At 45.6% G+C, this 20,611-nt stretch overlaps 1 protein-coding gene across 1 annotated transcript in view; it reads right to left on the reverse strand.

The window, feature by feature from the left end:
- LOC124799210 (tensin-1) overlaps nucleotides 1-20,611 on the reverse strand; it is a 524,781-nt gene that overhangs the window by 462,629 nt on the left and 41,541 nt on the right. Inside the window, exon 2 of the mRNA XM_047262746.1 lies at nucleotides 15,337-15,509. Within this exon, the coding sequence (XP_047118702.1) occupies nucleotides 15,337-15,509 (173 nt within the window). The remainder of the gene's footprint in view (nucleotides 1-15,336; nucleotides 15,510-20,611) is intronic.

A 20,611-nucleotide genomic window follows, 5' to 3' on the forward strand; every position in this document is an offset into this window, starting at 1 on the left:
GAATGGATGAGGACAGGGCAGCGCGCAGAGTACTGGTAGGGCGCATAGAGGGAAAACGTCCTGTGGGGAGACCGAGGCGTAGATGAAAGGACAATGTGAAGGCTGATTTGAGAAGCCTAGGTATTGAAGCTGAATGGAAGGAATAGCCCAAGACAGGGACACATGGCGAAAATACGTTGCTGCGGTAATGGCTCTCGAGTCCGGTATGAACAATATATATATATATATATATATATATATATATATATATATAGGGTGAGTCACCAAACGTTACCGCTGGATATATTTCGTAAACCACATCAAATACTGACGAATCGATTCCACAGACCGCACGTGAGGAGAGGGGCTAGTGTAATTGGTCAATACGAACCATAAAAAAATGCACGGAAATATGTTTTTCAACACAAACCAACGTTTTTTTAAATGGAACCACGTTAGTTTTGTTAGCATATCTGAACATATAAACAAATACGTAATCAGTGCCGTTTGTTGCATTGTACAATGTTAATTACATCCGGAGATATTGTAACCTAAAGTTGACGCTTGAAACCTCCGACGTTCAGTTGCGTGTTGTAACAAACAGCTGCAACATACATCGCGTTTCTACAGAATGATCTGCCAACGTTGCTCGGAAATGTTCCACTGGAAACGCGTCGACTTATGTGGTATCAGCATGATGGTGCACCTGCACATTCCGCAACTAACACTAGGCTGACCCTTGACAGGATGTTCGACGGGCGTTTCATAGGACGTGGAGGACGCATAAATTGGCCAGCCCGTTCTCCTGATCTTACACCTCTGGACTTCTTTCTGTGAGGCACGTTAGAGGAGAATGTGTACCGTGATGTGCCTACAACCCCAGAGGATATGAAACAACGTATTGTGGCAGCCTGCGGCGACATTACACCAGATGTACTGCGGCGTGCACGACATTCATTACGCCAGAGATTGCAATTGTGTGCAGCAAATGATGGCCACCACATTGAACATCTATTGGCCTGAGATGTCGGGACACACTCTATTCCACTCCGTAATTGAAAACGGAAACCACGTGTGTACGTGTACCTCACCCCTCATGATAATGTACACGTGCATCAGTGAAAAAGACCAATAAAAAGGTGTTAGCATGTGGACGTAATGTGCTGTTCCAGTCTCTTCTGTACCTAAGGTCCATCACCGTTCCCTTTGGATCCCTACGTAATTCGGTGCTCTCCGATACACACGATCGAACAGCGGAGGAGTGGTACTCAAGCGTCAACTTTAGGTTACAATATCTCTGGATGTAATTGACATTTTACAATGCAACAGACGGCACTGATTACGTATTTGTTTATATGTTCAGATGTCCTAACAAAACTAACGGGGTTCCATTTAAAAAGGCGTAGGTTTGTGTTAAAAAACATACTTCCGTGCATTTTTTATGGTTTGTATTAACCAAATACACTAGCCCCTCTCCTCATGTTCGGTCTGTGGAATCGATTCGTCAGTATTTGATGTGGTTTACGAAATATATCCAGCGGTAATGTTAGGTGACTCACCCTGTATATATATATATATATATATATATATATATATATATATATATATATATATGTGTGTGTGTGTGTGTGTGTGTGTGTGTGTGTGTGTGTGTGTATGTTCATGTTTATACGGTACATACGAGGGCAGTCCAGAAAGTAAGTTCCGATTCATCGCGAGGTGGAAGCCACAGTGAACATCAGAAATGTTTTATTTGCAACAGTCAGCTCTACCTTCCAGCTAATTCTCTACGTAGTCACCGTTCTGACTTAAGACATCTGTCGTAGCGTCGTACCAACTTTTCAGTACCCTCGTCATAGAAGGCAGCCGGTAGTGCTTTCCGCACATTCTCTACGCTGGCCTACAGCTCGTTGTCTGTGCCAAAATGCTGTCCTCATAGCTAGCGGCTCATGTAACCAGAGATGAAACTCAGAAGGAGACAATTACGGGCTGTATTGTGGGTAATGAAACATTACCAATTGAAAACGATGCAGGAGCATCTTCATTGCCCCTGCAGAATGCGGCTGATAATTGTCTTGAAGAAGAAACCGCGCGACCGTTATGTAATGTTGGCTGCATAGCCTTCAGGCGAAATTTCTCACCAGGCCCTCGTACTAAATTGCAACGCAGTGTAATTCGAGTGTGAAGTTCAGAATATCTTCGAGTAGTTGCTTTGTCACTACTTTGTGAGTATAGTGGAGCCACGTGTTGATGATCCGTGACTCTAACTAAGATCATCAATCTTAAATGCGAATGTGCGTGAGATTATAATGTCTCGTCTTGACAATATTTTTCAATATAGCAACTTTTCTTTATGTTTAACCCACGCGGAGTGTACTTTGTGAGACCAGTACCACGTGCTTATACAATTGTTTGACCCATCAGGTTAATAGTAAGACGATAGTAACCAGTTCGAGGTTTTTCTTTTGTAAATTGCTTTTCGATGTAATTTATTTTAATTATCAAAATTATTGTGGAGTTACACTCTTTGTGTAAACCAAGTTGACCGCGTGAAGCATGTGGCGTAATCATCAAAGTAGCCCTCAGCTATTCTTTTCGGGAAGATTTCACAGAGAGTTGGTACGAATTTAGTATACCAGTGTGTGGTAATTTCATGACGGACAGGATTTCTCTACGAAAGAAGTTATTCTTTGGGTGAAAATTGAATCGGTTGGTTGTGGTTAACTTCCTCTTGCATATGTTTCAGCGTTCTTCGTGTGTTATTTTATGAATGCAGTGTTGTATGCAGTCTCCCAATCTTGGCTCCATCTTTGATGTGTTCTGTAAGATTACAAACTCACATTTTCACAATCCTAAATAAGGCACCAGTTTAGTTATGAATCAAGTTTAATATGCTGAAATTTTAACGGTACAATGATCAATGTTAAAATAAATGTCTAAATATAAACTGATTTATTTCTTTTTATTTAAATTCTCTTTATATATATATATATATATATATATATATATATATATATATCACTGGTTGTCGTAAGATGACTATTAAAAGATTATAATTAATGTTAGTCTGGTTGGGAATTTGGTAAGCTAGACTGGATACCTGGTGAAACGGTTGCTCAGTAATGCAAGGTTAACTTCCCTAGATAGCTCACGCCTTTTAACCCGCTTTTATTGTCTTGAATATCAGCACCGCTTTCAGAACAACTTAATGCATCAACTTTACAATATGGTACGATAGAACTCAATGTTTTGCCAGCTTTTAAAACGTATGCTGAGAAAAACGTTAAGAAGTCTCAATTTCAACGACCCGCCCCTACCTCCCGCCCCAGAAAGTCACAATACCGTAACTTCCTTTTTTACAATAGCTCCTGTGTCCACCGATGAGTCGCCAACAGTGTCATCAAACAGTGCTGGATTTTGTTGTCTATTTACGCACAGTGGGTTACGTTTATTTACATTCAGAGTCAACTGACAGACTGTGCGCCAAACACGGATTCTCTGCAAGTCTCCGACAATAGGTTACAGTCTTCTGGCGTTACTACCTCGCTACTCGCTATGGGCAACAACACAGCACCTCAGCACAGTCGGCTCCTCCGCATTTTTTTCCTCTCCACCAATGCCTTCATATCCGGTGTCACCCGCACGAACCTACTGTACGCTTTCTCTCTGTGTCTCTCTCTCCTGTGCCTATAAGAGTGAAATATGAGAAAAATTGGACCTGAGGTCGTGAGTAGCGGAACCAGAGCAATAAAAACAGCGCCCCCCCGCGTCCGGCGGCGCAGTTTCGGCAGCACAGGGGAGGAGGGGCCCCGTTAAAGCGACCACCCACGCGCCGGCGGCGGCAAGCGGGAACAAGCGCCGTAAATCTCCACCGCCAGCCGTCATACAACTTTTAATTAACCCCTGCCCTGCGCCGTGTACGGACCAAATGGCATTCCGGTAAGCTCTTTTCGCACTGCACGCGGTGTTCCACTGGATGAGGACTCGACGAAGCAATCTCCTACAGTTGAAGGGGGCTTACGGGCGCTCCTGCCTCGGAAATTGCTTGCGGTATTAACTCCGGTGCCTGCAGAGATGGACAGTTGTGATTTTCCGCTTTCCTTGCTTGTACCGCCATTCATTACGACATTCTCTAATGCGTAGCTGTGCACACTGCAGCTTTCATTCGAATTAAAGAAAAACAGGGGGTGCAATTTTTGTGACCTAGGTAACCTACATAAAAGTGGTTCAGGAAATAACAGCTTTTCACTGAAAGGCTCTTAAGGCAATGTAATTCACTCACGAGACACGGTCGACAAATCCCTCTATCAGTCCACTACTGAACTCTATTGATTGGGACCCTTACCAAGCAGGTTTGACAGCGAATTCAAAGAAGAACGGGAGGTCTCGTCAGGGGCACGTTTCATAAAGCCGTCGGCACACGGACCGTGCATCCGAACGCCGAGTGTTGAGCGTGCCCAGTTCCTCGCGTCATAGCGCGGAACAGCACGTTGGGGTGTCTTTCCGAACGTGCAGAGCAATATCTAGCATGTCAGAGATTCCAAAAGTGCGGTTGAACATTGACCAATGAGATGGCACAACGCCACCTACGTCACAAGCACGCCGTCTCCCTTCAGTGCAGAGTTGCGAGGCGCCATATTGGCTTCCAGTTGAAGCCCATATCTATATATGTCGTTTTGAGCACCAGCAAACTGGGGAACTCTGGAAAACCCTGCGTTAATTGTATGATTCGCTGTAATAAAATGACGAAAAATGTCATATACGTCGTAAAAGAACTATTTTAACTTGCCTATTACGGGAGTAGATCATTTGAAATCAACAGCATGTGAGGATCCATTAAAACGCATTGTTCTTGGTTTAATTTGTTATAATTCAATTTCAATTTATATTGTAATATTGAAGCGCTGGTGGTCCCCAACCCACTACACCCAAAAATGTTTTCTTCTAACCTTCGCTTTCTTAATAGGTGTGATACTTTCTTATTAGTTTAATATAAGTATATAATGGGATATTCGATGTTATATAAATATAAGGGCGCTCTTTTTGAGGGTTTGAGTTTGTTCGGTTAGGGTAAAAAAAATGGTTCAAATGGCACTGAGCACTATGGGACTTAACTTCTGAGGTCATCAGTCCCCTAGAACTTAGAACTACTTAAACCTAACTAACCTAAGGACATCATACACATCCATGCCCGAGGCAGGATTCGAACCTGCGACCTTAGTGGTCGCGCGGTTCCAGACTGAAGCGCCTAGAACCGCTCGGCCACCCCGGCTGGCGGTTAGGGCACCTTGCACTACTTGCAGTAAGATATTTTGCTCTTTTTTCTTTTTACTTTTGTAATTCACAGGAAGAGATTCAGTTACTGAGTAGGAACAGTAATCAAGTAAGAATCATCTTTCACGGACACCAAAGTTTTTATTTATGTATACTGCAAACAGAACAACCTGACTAGCATAAGGGCAAGGGAGAAAAGTACGTTTCAATTGAGTTAATATGGGGATTTTACGCCCGTCCACTTCGTAAACAGAGTGATTTATGAGCCAGATACAGCCGACAACTGCCGCTGGAGCGCTTTATGATCGCATATGCCACGTTGGGGCCCACGTACCGTGTGTACAAGTCCCACCGTTTCTGGGCGTTCAGCAGCACGTTGAACTCGGCACGCTCAACGTTGACGTTCGACAGCACGCTGCGTGTGCCGACGGCTTAAGCGTCAGACAGTTAAGGAGTTGCAGTCACGCTTGACAGAAGAGAGCCAATGTGTACCACACAGAGGGTGCAGCTGACGAAGTTAGTTAATCGTACTCTCGAAGAAGAGGCAGGTAAGATGTTACACTCTGCCAAGTTCACCTCGGAAAAAAAAAAATCTGGAGTGCATATGGAATCTTAACTATCGCCATTTTTCCGTGTACCATTGGCGATTTTAAAAGAGAACGAGAAAAATAATGGTGGTATGCCTGATGACCCGCCTGCTGCACAGCGATAGGTGCTTAGCCATTCTACGGAGAAATATAGGATGTCCAGGAGGAATGATCAGTATTCAGGAATAAGACAAAAATGACCATTCGAAGGGAGAAAATCTAGTAAACATGTGCTCCAAAAGATGTGCCTCAGGAACTACAAGCACTTGTTCAGCATATTTAAGAGATTTACATCACACCAGAGAATATGACCAAGTGCTCACATATTTAATCTATGCATTTTCGAGCCCTTGTTTACTAGACGTTTTTGTTGCGAATGGTTGTTCTTGTCATAAAACATATTTAAGTGATGAACATTGCAAGATTAGAGGTTAAGATAAACTCGAGATAAGCCATTGTAAAAGTGAAATGTTGGCACATTAATAACCGGATTAATTGGCACAATGTTGAATGCAAGCATGCAAACGTGCATTTATTGTGTTGTACAGGTGTCGGATGTCTGTGGGATGGATTTCCATGCCTGTTGTTCTTGGACGGTCAGTACAGGTGTAAGTAGGCTGTTTAGATTTTTATGTTGGTAACGCCACGTAGCGCTCTGTATGAAAATCACTGGCTGTGCTGTGTGCAGTCTGTGGCTGGTTGGCATTGTTGTAATATTCGCTATTGTAGTGTTGGGCAGTTGGATGTGAACAGCGCGTACCGTTGCGCAGTTGGAGGTGTGTAGCCAGCAGTGGTGGATGTGGGGAGAGAGATGGCGGAGTTTTGAGAGCGGATGATCTGGACGTGTGTCCATCAGAGAGAGTAAATTTGTAAGACTGGATGTCATGAACTGATATATATTATGATTTTGAACACTATTAAGGTAAATACATTGCTTGTTCTCTATCAAAATCTTTCATTTGCTAACTGTGCCTATCAGTAGTTAGTGCCTTCAGCAGTTAGAATCTTTTATTTAGCTGGCAGTATTGGCGCTCGCTGTATTGCAGTAGTTCGAGTAACAAAGATTTTTGTGAGGTAAGTGATTTGTGAAAGGTATAGGTTAATGTTAGTCAGGGCCATTCTTTTGTAGAGGTTTTTCAAAGTCAGACTGCGTTGCGCTAAAAAAAATATTGTGTGTCAGTTTAGTGCCGATCAGAATAAGTGAAGAGAGAAATGTCAGAGTACGTTCAGTTTTGCTCAGCTGTTTGAAAATCAAATAACGTAAGGGGTTTATCAGCACAGTAATTCATTAATTTTTCAAAGGGGATGTTTCACAGGGACGGTTAATGCTGTCTGTGGATGACGCTGGAACCGTCGTCCGGGGATGTCCCATATGTGCCCGATTGGAGACAGACTTGGTTATCGAGCAGGTCAAGGCAAAATGTCGACACACTGTAGAACACATTGGGTTACAACAGCGATACGTGGGCGAGCGTTACCTTTTTGGAAAACACCCCGTGGAATGCTGTTGATGAATGGCAGCACAGCAATTCGAATCACCCGGCCGATGTACAAATTTGCAGCCAGTGTGATGGGATACCCACGAGGGTACTTCTGCTGGCATACGACACCGCACCCCAGACCACAACGCTGGTGTATATCCAGTGTGTCTAGCAGGTTGATTGCAGGCCTTCAACCGACGTCCTTCTAACAAACACACGGCCATCATTGCCACCGAGGCAGAGCCAACTTCCATCAGAAACCACAATAGTCCCCCATCCTGCCCGCCAATGAGATTTCGCTTGACACCAAATGGTGATGGTTTGGGGTCAGCGGAATGTACGCTACATGGCGGCGGACTCGGAGCTGTCCTTGATGTAACCGATTGTTAAAAGTTCGTTGTCTCACTGTGGTGGCAGCTCCTGCTGAAATTGCTGCTGCAGGTGCAGTACGATGCGTCAGGGCCATACGCCGAACACGGTGGTCTTTCTCCTCGATAATGCCACGTCGCCTCCGGAGCCAGGTCTTCTAGCCACTGCAAATTCTCATGATCACCGTTGTCATTTTCTGTAGTGTCGCAGAAGAAACATGCAGCTTCTCATAGCCCTATTACAGGACCTCGTTCAAAGTCAGTGGGGTGTCGATAATGCCATTCCTGACTGACATCAACACACCACGTCCAACCTCAAAGGCAACTAACGCTCATGACCGTTGCAACCTGTATTTAAAGCAAACCTGATTTGCATCCTCATAGCTGCTACTGCCGTTCTTACGCGACTGGCTCTATATCAGAATAGAGATCACCTTTCAGATGTAGGGGCACGCCCACTAACTTTCGTTTATGTCGCACACCTCCTTCTTGGTGTAGAGATTCTTTTTCCCGTCAGAGATTCTTTTTTCGTCAGCCTTAAGACCTACGCTATGCAACGCTTGCTGTTCAGATTAATACGCAGTACTTGTGATCGCTAGTCGTGCGCAATAGTGCCCCAACCCACGTGGTATTTGCCTTCTGTTGTTACGGTCTACATTCCCAAGAAGGGTCTCATGCAGCAGTCTACTCTGGTCTATCCTGCGCAAGAGTCTTCACCATTGCTACTACCGCAACCAACATCCATTTGAACCTGCCTACTGTAATCAAGTCTCTACAGATTCTACCCTGAAGACCGCGCTCCATTACCAAGTTAACTACGTATTTCTAAGTATTCTCCTCACACCAATCGAATGACATCGCTGTGGTGTCCGCTTACTTGGTGGGCGGCTTCCCTTACTGACAGCCTAGCTTCTTTTAAAGCGACAATTCCTTGACGCCTCAGGAACTAAATGAGTTGATAGTGGAAGGTGCCAGACCGTGTTAGCATGGTCGCATGTAATACATGTGTAGTCAGCACTATGATGCAGGTTGCAGTTGGTCGAAACAATCTGACATCAGAATGATGTACTGGCAGAATTAAAGTTCAAATGGTGCAAATGGCTCTGAGCACTATGGGACTTAACATCTATGGTCATCAGTCCCCTAGAACTTAGAACTACTTAAAGCTAACTAACCTAAGGACAGCACACAACACCCAGTCATCACGAGGCAGAGAAAATCCCTGACCCCGCCGGGGATCGAACCCGGGAACCCGGGCGTGGGAAGCGAGAACGCTACCGCACGACCACGAGCTGCGGACGCAGAATTAAAGCTGTGAGGACGGGGCGAGAGTCGTGCTTGGGTAACTCAGTTGGTAGAGCACTTGCCCGCGAAAAGCAAAGGTCTCGAGTTCGAGTCTCGGCCCGGCACACAGTTTTAACCTGCCAGGAAGTTTCAATTTGACATCAACTCATCTGTGGCGGCCTTTACCTTCCCAGTACAGACAGACTCAGATGTTTATGGCTTCAGTCTAGACGTTTATGGTTCAGTCTGCATTAGCAAAAGGTTTATGGCAAAGTGTAATATTTCCCTTCTAGACGCCAGAAACCGCCTAGAAAATACATTTGAGTTCAGCATCAACATTCCTTCGTTTCAAGAGAAGGATAACATATTTCAATAACTGTAATTGTTTGCGTACAGTCAGATCTAAGTTGTGAAAAGTTTCTGTTATCGTTCTTATTCTTAACAACGACATTGGCAGGGGATGCGAATGTAGACAGTACCCTATAGAGGCCGGCCGCGGCGGTCTAGCGGTTCCAGGCGCTCAGTCCGGAACCGCGCGACTGCTACGGTCGCAGGTTCGAATCCTGCCTCGGGCATGGATGCGTGTGATGTCCTTAGGTTAGTTAGGTTTAAGTAGTTCTAAGTTCTAGGGGACTGATGGCCACAGATGTTAAGTCCCATAGTTCTCAGAGCCATTTGAACCCTATAGAGCGGTAGGTTTGTAGACAGGTAGGTAAGCGAAGCCTGGATGGAATCCCCATATCTCCCCGCCAGCCTGAGAGTAGGTATTAAGCAATTCCCGACACAGGTTTGCCAGATGCTACGTTATCTCCACGCTTCCACTTCAGACACAACAACGAGGAGTTAAGCAAGGACAAGGCGTGCCAGAGTTTGCAGCTGCGTGACGTATACGCCTTTCGCTGCCATATTATTTTTACTTGACACAGGTGTGACAGGAAGAGAAAACGCCACATAAATAGAAATCGTGTATTCAGACCACTCGCACACCAATAATTACCAGCAGTAGCGCCAGAAAAAAAAAGTTTTAATAATAAGACAGTATACTACTCTGTTTATGAATGATAAATTTATAAAATGACACGGTTTTCTCTGCAAGGCTCACGGGATCTGCTTGCCTGACATCAGTTCTGAATCCCGCTATCCTCTTGAAGCAGTTTAACGATCGAATCATAAAGAGTTGCCATAAAAAACGGAAAATCATATAAGTATGATTATTGACTGTAGGCCTTGTAACTGTTGCGAATTGAAGGTAAAAATCGACGGAGTCACGTCCCATGTGTAAGCAAACAGTCCCGAATGCCGTATATGGAGGCCGTCAGACGTAAAGTAGTACCTTACGTTACTGTGTATACCCGAGTCTTAAAAAGGTTGTGGGCCTAGTGTGACCATTTGTGCTGGTAAGTTATAGGAGAATATGGCAAGCCTCATCTATTTCTTACACTTACTCAAGTGTCTCTGACTTTCTGCATTTTCATTGCAAGCACGTGAAGAGGCTACGAAAAGCAGATCAGTAAGCCAACCTAGACTCTCATTTCCTGATCTTCACCATATCTGCAGTAACTCCTTAGCCTAACATCCAAGTCTCCTGTGCTGTCTCCAACCACAGAGACCTGAAAAATTCCAGCAAGACTCCGTCGCCGTTTCACTCCTGTGCGCAGACGCTTATGTACCAAGAAAAGGACGACGTAAACTCCTGCATCTCCTCTTATCTGAGCGTGAGCTTCTCGCGAAGTATGTTGCGACCCACGTTGATGTACGACGGTAACATTCATATAAATTGCGTATGTGTACCATGGTTAATAATGGAAAAAAATATGCGCTAGCACAAAAACGTTTCAGTAAATGTGGGTCGGCAAACTAGACGTTTGCGAGATAACTGCGAATGTATAGCTAGTTAATACGAGTGAATTTAAAATGTAAATTTTTCGATTAAGTTCCCATGTAAATCGACTTAAATTTCACCCACAGACATGGTTGGCAAAATTTTGCCGCTGAGGAAAAGGCTGATAAATACAGCAGACAATCGTTTCTCCCTTGCTTCATTCGAGAGTGGAACAGGGAAGGAAATGACTAATAGTGGTACAAGGTACCCTCCGCCATGCATTACACACTGGTTTGAGGAATAAATACGTAGATGTAGATGATGTGAGACAACATGTAATGCACCAGTATGGTTCAACATTGGTTTCTCAGTCATCTATATTTTTCTGTCTGGGACCATCTCGAAAGTGAAATGTACAGCACTCTTTCTGATGCGCTTGAAGAACTGCAGTGGAGAACTGTACCGGCTACTGAAGACTTACGACACGATTCGTGTGAGTTTAAAGAATTCGTAAATCACTGCAGAAGAGAGAGTAGGCGAAAAAGCTGATCACCTTCCTGTCGAAGAAGTGGCAGTAGTTCGGGGATGACAGCCTGTGCTATGAAGTGAGCACTGCTTACTTTAATCAACAGAAACATCAAATGTGACCGCGATTTGTAACTGGTGCCCTCACCCCCCCTCCCTCCCCTCGCACACACACACCCACTATGAAGACTGGAATGGTACCTTGGTCTCATGAACCAACACACTCTGGATAGGCAGCTCACCAGGTCTACGTCATACACGTGTAGATCTATCACTCGCATTCAGACTGAAGCTACTCTTACCGCTGAAGACGACAGTTCGAGATCCCTCTCTCCAGTCAACCCTTTCACAACACCAGACTGAACATGCTTGTCTGGTCGTCGTGTCAGTAGTAGCCCGGCCAAAGGCACACGTGATCTTATCGCTGTCCCACAGTGTGACCCCGTTCAAAACACTGAAGTTGTTTCACAGGAATACGTACTCGTTGGCGGGGCAAGGTTTATCCTAGAACGAATGTTCAACTCTAAACTCAGAACAGTTACTGCCTGCAGAGTCAAAACAGAGGGCGCACGGACGGGCCTCTTGAGCTCCATCTGATCGCCTATGACCATGAGAAATGAATCACTAACAGTATCACCTGCTGCCACTGAACTTACGTCCTTGAGGGCGTTCCTTTTCTTACCGACAGTTTATTTTACAGAGAGGTAAAGCAACGATTTATAATTTTTTAGATAGAACCTTATTTTTTCTTTCATATAGCTGATATATTTATATCAACTGTGTGTAAATGAATTCAAATGAAATTTATATATATTTTACTTAGCGAGCTATAGATGTTCAAAGTTCTGGGGGTGGCTGCAATTTACTGTGTATAACTGTTCAGTTGAATGTATGGTGGTGGAATATTCATTGAAGAGATGTGTTCAAGCGAGTGCCTATTTACCTGAATGCACAAAGTCAGTGCACTTTCTATAAGAAGAGATGTTAAGTCGTTGGTCTCACGGAGCGACAACCTCCCTCGATTTGCTGTTTGAAGGCATGCAGCGTTTTGACTTCGATGACATAAACGTACTTCTTTGGTTATCTCCACAAAAGGAAACCAAACGGTGTTAAAGCGGGCTACGGAGTCGACTGTTCCTGAGAACCGTGACGTCCATTTCGTCCGCCACTCGTTTAGAAGGCGCTCTATGTTGTGCATCCAGGAAAATGGGCCTTTATGAGTCTTCAAGCTTTCCCGGCGGATGTATTGTAAATAGTCTTAACGGGTTTGCCTCCGGATCACGTTGTGCAAATTCCACAATTCACAATTCAACTGAGCACAGCCTGGAACCTTGCATTGGCTGCTACTAAATCACGACGCGAAAATCAAGATTCTTCGATAATAGGTCCGTCATAACACCGGCCTAGTACGGCCGTTGGTGAGTAACGTCTGGCCGCACTGCTGGCAAACGCAGCGTACAGCTCGCGCAGGAGAACCGCTCTGCGATTTTCGGCAGGGGGAGTTTGAATATGGCAAATCACTGCGCATGCGCGATTTCCGCGGCTGCGCATTCTTCTAAAAACGGGGCGTCGGTGTGCGGATACCGTCAGTCGTAACTAGCCAACTGCAAGGTTGAACCGCCTGAAGATGTCGGACAGTTATTGTGGAATCAGCACAACGTGATCCGGCGGCAACCCGTGAAGACCATATACAAAATGGGCCTTTGTTTGAATGTCTCACTTGAACGAAGTTCCCGTCACCAGAAGGTCCATATGAATACAGCGAATTATGTGCAGCATGTTGCATCCACCTTCGAAACTTTTAACGTTTCTAGCTCCCTCACCGAAATTGATACACATTTCAATTTGCATTGATTAGTATTCAGTTATTTTAAGTACAGTAGCTACATGATTGGAAAAAATGTTATTTTCGAATATACACTGCCGGAAAAAAGCAACGCCCTCAAGGACATCCAGTGGCCCCACAAGGTTATAGTGTTAGTGATTCATTCCTCATTGTCATCGGCGATCGGATGGCACTCTGTGTTGACTCTGCAGGCAGTAACTGTTCTGAGTTTACAGGTGAACACTCGTTCTAGGGTACAACAGTGCCCCTCCGATTAGTGTGTACTCCTGGTAAACAACTTCACTGATTTGAACACCAAATGGTTCAAATGGGTCTGAGCGCTATGGGACTTAACATCTGAGGTCATCAGTGCCCTAGAACTTAGATCTACTTAAACCTAACTAACCTAAGGACATCACACAGATCCATGCCCGAGGCAGGAATCGATGCTGCGACTGTGGCAGTCACGCGTTTCCGGACTCAAGCGCCTAGAACCGCTCGGCCACCGCGACCGGCCACTGATTTGAAAAGGATCTCATTTTGGGCCTGGGTGAAGGTGGATGAACATACGGATGGACTGTTGCACATGTTGGGCACTGTGTATCGATGGTATGTTGCTGATTTCAGCAGGGGTCCGTGGAACATTCCCCCACCCCAGGTCAGGTTCTAGACGTCCGCGTATTACAGAGATGTAAGTCAGGATCGAGGTACTGTGCCACCAGCTGTGGCCGACCGACCATCGTCCAGGGACTAAATCCAGGCACCTGATGTGTCACGAAGGACGACTGGGAACCGTCTGCTTTGCACCAGGATTAAGATCACGTATGCGTTTAGCCAGGCTACCACTAATAAGACGACCGGGCAAGCATCTTCACTCTGGTGTTGGGTTGGGTTGTTTGCGGGGAAGAGACCAAACTGCGAGGACATCACTTTCATCGGATTAGGGAAGGAAGGTGAAGGAAGTCGGCCGTGTCTTTTAAAAGGAACGATACCGGCATTTGCCTGAAGTGATTTAGGGAGATCACGGAAAACCAAAATGAGGATGGCCGGACGCGGGATTGAAACGTCGTCCTCACGAATGCGACTCCACTGTGCTAACCACTGGGCCACCTCGCTCGGTCCTCCCTCTGGTGTTTTCAGAGCTGACTGGAGAGTGGGATGGCGCTCTGTTATCTTCTGCGATGAAGGTAGGTTCTGCCTGAATGCAAGTAAAGGATGTACACGTGTGTAGCGTAGACCAGGTGAGCTGCCTTTTCCAGAGTGCGTACGTCCACGAGACAAAGGTCCCATTCCAGTCGTCATGGTGTGTGTTCGGGGGAGGGGGGCGTGTCAGTTACAACTTGAGGTCACGTTTGGTGTTTCTGTTGAGTACAGTAAACAGTGCCCACTACACTGCATACGCTGTTACTCCCTCCCTACAGCGATTTCTTCGACAGGACGGTGGCGTGCTTTTTCAGCACGACAATGCACGACCACATAAGGCTGCCGCGACGCAGCGTGCTTTTCGTGTTGTACGAATGCCCCCGCCAACTTGATTTCCAGATGTGTCGCCAGGTGAACATGTAAGGGACACGATGAAATGGGAACTTCCTCGTTCTCTAGGACCTGCACGAACCATTCGGCAACTGCGACAAAAGGCGCAAGATGCTTGGAACAATAAATCGCAGAATGTCATTCGGCACCTACATCATCGTTTGCATGTTAGAATAGACGCCTGCGCTGCTGCCTGAGGAGGTGCACCGTTTGTTGATGAGACTGTTGGGGGTACCCTTTGTTCTGACATTTGCGTTTCATTTGCTCTCAATCTGTTATCATACACTCCTACAATGATGATCTACCTATCAACTCACATATCAGTAGAATGACTTTGTCGCTGAGAGTGTTGTATTTTAATTTTCCGGCAGTGGAACTAAATGGACTATGTTCCCGCCTCTGTAAAAAGAGTAACGTTCCTTACGTTCACCTGCCTAAATAAATATTCCTATTATTTGGCAAGCTACGTTAGGTGAAACAACGCGCGTGTCCTTCAGCTGCTGTTTACTTTGGTCTAGTTATTTCATTACTCCGAGTCATTTAACTGGAAGTTCCAGATGTCACTAGTGACGACGTCGACGAGCGCCCTGTGAGAAGACAGAGGAGCCAGCGCGCCTACCTGGAGTGGAGCACGGCCATGCGGTGCGGCCGGGCCTACCTGGAGTGGAGCACGGCCATGCGGTGCGGCCCGCCGCCCAGCCACGAGTCGATGTCCTTGCAGACGGCGCACAGCCGCTCGAGGGGCGGCGCCAGCCCCGGCGCCCAGCCCAGGTTGCTCACCCTCTCGTGGTGCTGCCGCAGCGCGCGCCGCGGCTCAGACAGGTTGAACACCTGCAACACGCAGGTCCCACAGTCAGCCGGAAGCGCCGTGGCACCACCTCAACCGAGTAGAGGCCGCGTGTCCGCGGGCGTCCTGAAAAATTCATCTCCCTCACCCACATCTCGAAGCACTGAGTGAGTGGTTTTTTTTTCCCCTCCAGAGGTTGGTACCACATTGAACGGGAACCGTGTGAAACTGGAAGTCACTCCTTTCAGCAGTTGCTAGGGACGTGCGATGATGGGGGAAAGCATCAGTGCTGACTGAAATCCTTAATATCAACGTTAAATGACGAATTTATGGAATGGCTAACAGAGCAATATACGAGGGTGAGTCAAATGAAAACTTTAAATATTTTTTAAATATTATTTATTGTGCAGAAGTGGTACAAAGCTGTATCACTTTGCAACTTAATCTCTCCCACGTTCAATGCAAGTCCTCCAGCGCTTACAAAGTGCACAAATTCCTTTAGAAAAAAAATTCTTTTGGTAAACCGCGCAACCACTCATGCACCGCATGGCGTACCTCTTCATCAGAACGGAACTTCTTTCCTCCCATTGCGTCTTTGAGTGGTCCAAACATACGGAAATCACTTGGGGCAAGGTCTGGTGGGTATGGTGGATGAGGAAGACACTCAAAATGCAGCTCTGTGATTGTTGCGACTGTTGTACGTGCAGTGTGGGGCCTTGCATTGTCATGTTGTAAAAGGACACATGCTGACAGCAATCCACGTCGCTTTGATTTGATTGCAGGCCGCAGATGATTTCTTAGGTGATCTGTGTATGATGCACTGGTGACAGTGGTCCCTCTAGGCATGTAATACTTCAAAATGATGCCTTTTTCGTCCCAAAAGAGAATCAGCACAACCTTCCCTGCTGATGTTTCTGTTAGAAACTTCTTTGGTTTTGGCGATGAGGAATGGTGCCATTCCTTGCTCGCTCTCTTCGTTTACGGTTGGTGGAAGAGAACCCAGGTTTCGTCCCCAGTAACGATTCTTGCAAGGAAGGCATCACCTTCTCGTTCAAAGCGCCGAAGAAGTTCTTCAGACACATCAACACGTCGTTCTCTCATTTCAGTAGTCAGCTGCCGTGGCACCCATCTTGCAGACACTTTGTGAAACTGGAGCACATCATGCACAATGTTGTGTGCTGACCCATGACTAATCTGTAAACATGTTGCAATATCATTCAGTGTCACTCGATGGTTTTCCTTCACTATGGCTTCAACTGCTGCAATGTTCTGTGGAGTCACAACTCGTTGTGCCTGACCTGGACGAGGAGCATCTTCCACTGAAATCACACAATTTGCGAACTTCCTACTCCATTCCTAGACTTGCTGCTTTGACAAACATGCATCGTCGATGAATTTCAGTAGGTTACAAACCTTCACTACGCAAAAACCGAATAACAGAACGCTGTTCTCCCCTGGTGCAAGTCGCAAGTGAGGCGGCCTTCTTTATACTGATACTGCGACGGTATGTGTGCATCTGCCCTAAGCTGCCACCTACAGGCCATTCTGAACGCCTGTTTGTAGCACGCTTACCAACTTACAGGATAACGGCGCGAAATTTCGATTTGTTATTACAAATTTAAGGTTTTCATTTGACTCACCCTCGTACAAATACGTTTAATGTCATATCATGAATACATAAATACAGCTAAAATTAACATCAAATATCCCTCAACCATTTGTCTAAGGGCGCAAAAATAGTATTTTTGAGAAAAATTTCCCCTTCAGCGTATTGTGTTGTTCGCAGAGTGCATATCTTGCCTTCGAGGTCTATCGGAAGCTGACGATGTAGCTATGCATTTCAACTATTTTCCTCCCGCGTGGAATGTGACATATCGTACATTCATTAAAATCTTGAACGAGCCACGATATTTTGGAATTGTGCCAACAACATGTAACGGGCTGCAACTCGCTGTTTCATGTCGTTGTGAGTCAATTCATTCAAACCATCACTCTAAGTCCTGTAATTTTCAGTTTTTAAAAGTATTCATGTGTTGCCGCCCGCGTTATATATGCGTTACCGACAACAATGCTCTTCATTAGCTTCAAAGCATGGATGCGACTAATGTACCTACAGTCGACTCTTTCTAAATTGAATCTAGATTAATCGAACCAGTTTAACTGTCCCCTGAAACAAATAAATAAAATAGTTTGATAAATCGAAGTTGTGTTTCAGTACACTTGCTACGTCGAAGCGGCTGGCAGTGATAGTGTGTCCGCAGACAATGTGTGGGAACAGCAGCGTCGCTGACCAGCGAGAATTTTGAGGCAGACCCTCTCTGACATGACAGTGCTGCAACTTCCTGCCAGATTAAAACTGTGTGCCGGACCGAGACTTGAACTCGGGACCTTTGCCTATAAAGCTGTGAGGACGGGGCGTGAGTAGTGCTTGGGTAGCTCAGATGGTAGAGCACTTGCCCGCGAAAGGCAAAGGTCCCGAGTTTGAGTCTCGGTGCGGCAGACAGTTTTAATCTGCCAGGAAGTTTCATATCAGCGCACATTCCGCTGCACAGTGAAAATCTCATTCTGATGACAGTGCTGTCTTGGACATCGTAGTGCGAGGCCACGTACTGTTGTGTGTATGAATTGCGCTAAATAAAGCGTTTGTTGTACTCTGTCCCTTCGGCGTGATTAATCTTGAGTCAGCATTACACACCGGAGCTCCAAAATTGTATAATTCGAAGTGTGCGGCTCTCTAACACCCGGTAATTCGAATTGTTTCAGTAGTTGTTGCGCCATTCAACTCTTCACCACGGTGCTTTGTGTATGCAACACTCTATGACGCACTACACGACATAAATCAGTTGTAAAATCACTTCGCAGACGTACAACTGTTTTAACTCCCGCAAAAAAGAAGCTGGTTATTGAGGCCGTGAAATACTGAGTGGCAAAATGACCGATGTAGTGAAAACTTGCGGGATTCCATCATATACGACGTGTGAGAGAAAAGTAATGAGACTGATTTTTTATCTAGCAATTTTTTTTTTCAAACAACAATATTGTCCTCTTATGAGCAGTTCCTTTCGACAGCTATACACTGGTTGAGTCGGTGTCACCAGATCTGGCTCAAATGGCTCTGAGCACTTTGGGACTTAACATCTGAGGCCATCAGTCCCCTAGGACGTAGAACTACTTAAACCTAACTAACCTAAGGACATCACACACATCCATGCCCGAGGCAGGACTCGAACCTGCGACCGTAGCGGTCACGCGGTTCCATACTGCAGCGTCTAGAATTGCTCGGTCACAGCAGCTGGCTTACCAGACTTGGTACCAACGCTGAAAAGTTTCAAATGGTAGGACCTTACCATGCCTGTCACATTCTTTTGAATATTCTCCAGGCTCCCAAAATGACGTCCTTTTAAAACAGTTTTTAATTTCGGGAAGGGAAAAACACAAGGACTCAGATCAGGTGATTAGGGGGCTGTGAAACAACAGGAATGCCTTTTGAGGTCAAAAATTCCGTTATGGAAGTGACCGTGTGACATGGGGCGTTGTCATAATGCACCATCCACTTGTCTGCATTGTCCGGTCTGAATCGGTTCACCCTTATCCTGAGCTTTTTTTAGGACAGCCTTTTAAAACACTTGGTTGACAATTTGTCCCGGAGGAACAATTTCTTTATGCACGATACCCCTATAGTCAAAATAGCGAATTTTTGAAGATGAAGGTCTCCCTGAGCGAGGTTCATCTTCAGGTTGTTTTCGCCCTTCCAAAAACGATTTTTGCCAGCGAAAGACTTGAGCTCTTGATAAGGAATGCGGCCCATAGGCATGTTTCAAATTCTCATACGCCACACTCACTCATTACCCAAGTCTAACACAGAACTTCATGATATACCGTTGCTCTAAATTCCGCTGTTCCATTTTCGTAACACCCAAGAAAAACACAACCTCACTGATAGCGCTCTCAAAAATATTCTGATAACTGTACGAAGCTGAAACTGGGAGTGAGCATCTGGAAGGGATGAAGGCACTTGTCTACACAAGCAGAACAACACAGCGTTGCCAGGTCGCTCACAGTGTTGTCAGTCTCATTACTTTTCTCATACACCTGGTAAGCTGTCGGCAATACCGAAGCGGAAAAATCGGACTGCTAACAAAATAACATACCAAGGGATGAAGCGGAATTGGAAAGGCGATTTCCTGCGTCTTGAAGAACGGTTTTACTAAAACGGCTGAGACAGTGCAGCGGGCAAAACGTAACTTTCGGAGGCTGTATGCTTTCGAAATGCGGTGCTACAGAAGAATACTGAAGATTACATGGATAGATCACAGAACTAATGAGGAGGTATTGAATGGAATTGGGGATAAGAGGAGTTTATGGCACAACTTGACTAGAAGAAGGGATTGGTTGGTAGGATATGTTCAGAGGCATCAAGGGATCACCAATTTAGTATTGGAGGGCAGCGTGGAGGGTAAAAATCGTAGAGGGAGACCAAGAGATGAATACACTAAGTAAATTCAGAAGTATGTAGGCTGCAGTACGTACTGGGAGATGAAGCAGCTTGCACAGGATAGAGTAGCATGGAGAGCTGCATCAAACCAGTCTCGGGATTGGATACCACAACAACAACAACAACAACAACAACAACAACAACATGTTTAACCTTTCCACAACCAGTATCTTTTCACAGCGAGACAAACTGAGGACCTGCTTGGTTGAGAAGTAGCGGCTCTCGTCTCGTAAACTGACATACGGCCGGGACAACCGTGTACTGACCACATGGCCCTCCATATTCGTATCCAGTGACGCCTTCGTCTGAGGATGACGCGGCGGCCGGTCGGTACCGTTGGGCCTTCATGACCTTTTCGGGCGGAGTTTATCTTTTTATTTTAATTAAGATCGTAGTCATAAATAACCAGTTTCGTTTCCCACGTGTATTGTCGCATCGAATTAGTTTACGCCTGCCGATAGGCAACCCAATGAACAGACCCACAAAGCGGGCTGCTGTCGCGCCTTTCCGGGCAATTCATGTCAAATAAACTGCACCAAAGTACTAACGTTTGCCGCGTCCCAACGGTGCTCGTATTGACCATCTGTAATCTGAGTTAAAAACTTGGCGAGATGCTGTGTCCACAGATGTGTGTCTTTTTCCTGTTAGTCT

The sequence above is a fragment of the Schistocerca piceifrons genome, chromosome 5 (assembly GCF_021461385.2).
Source record: "Schistocerca piceifrons isolate TAMUIC-IGC-003096 chromosome 5, iqSchPice1.1, whole genome shotgun sequence".
In the NCBI taxonomy this organism is placed as follows: domain Eukaryota; kingdom Metazoa; phylum Arthropoda; class Insecta; order Orthoptera; family Acrididae; genus Schistocerca; species Schistocerca piceifrons.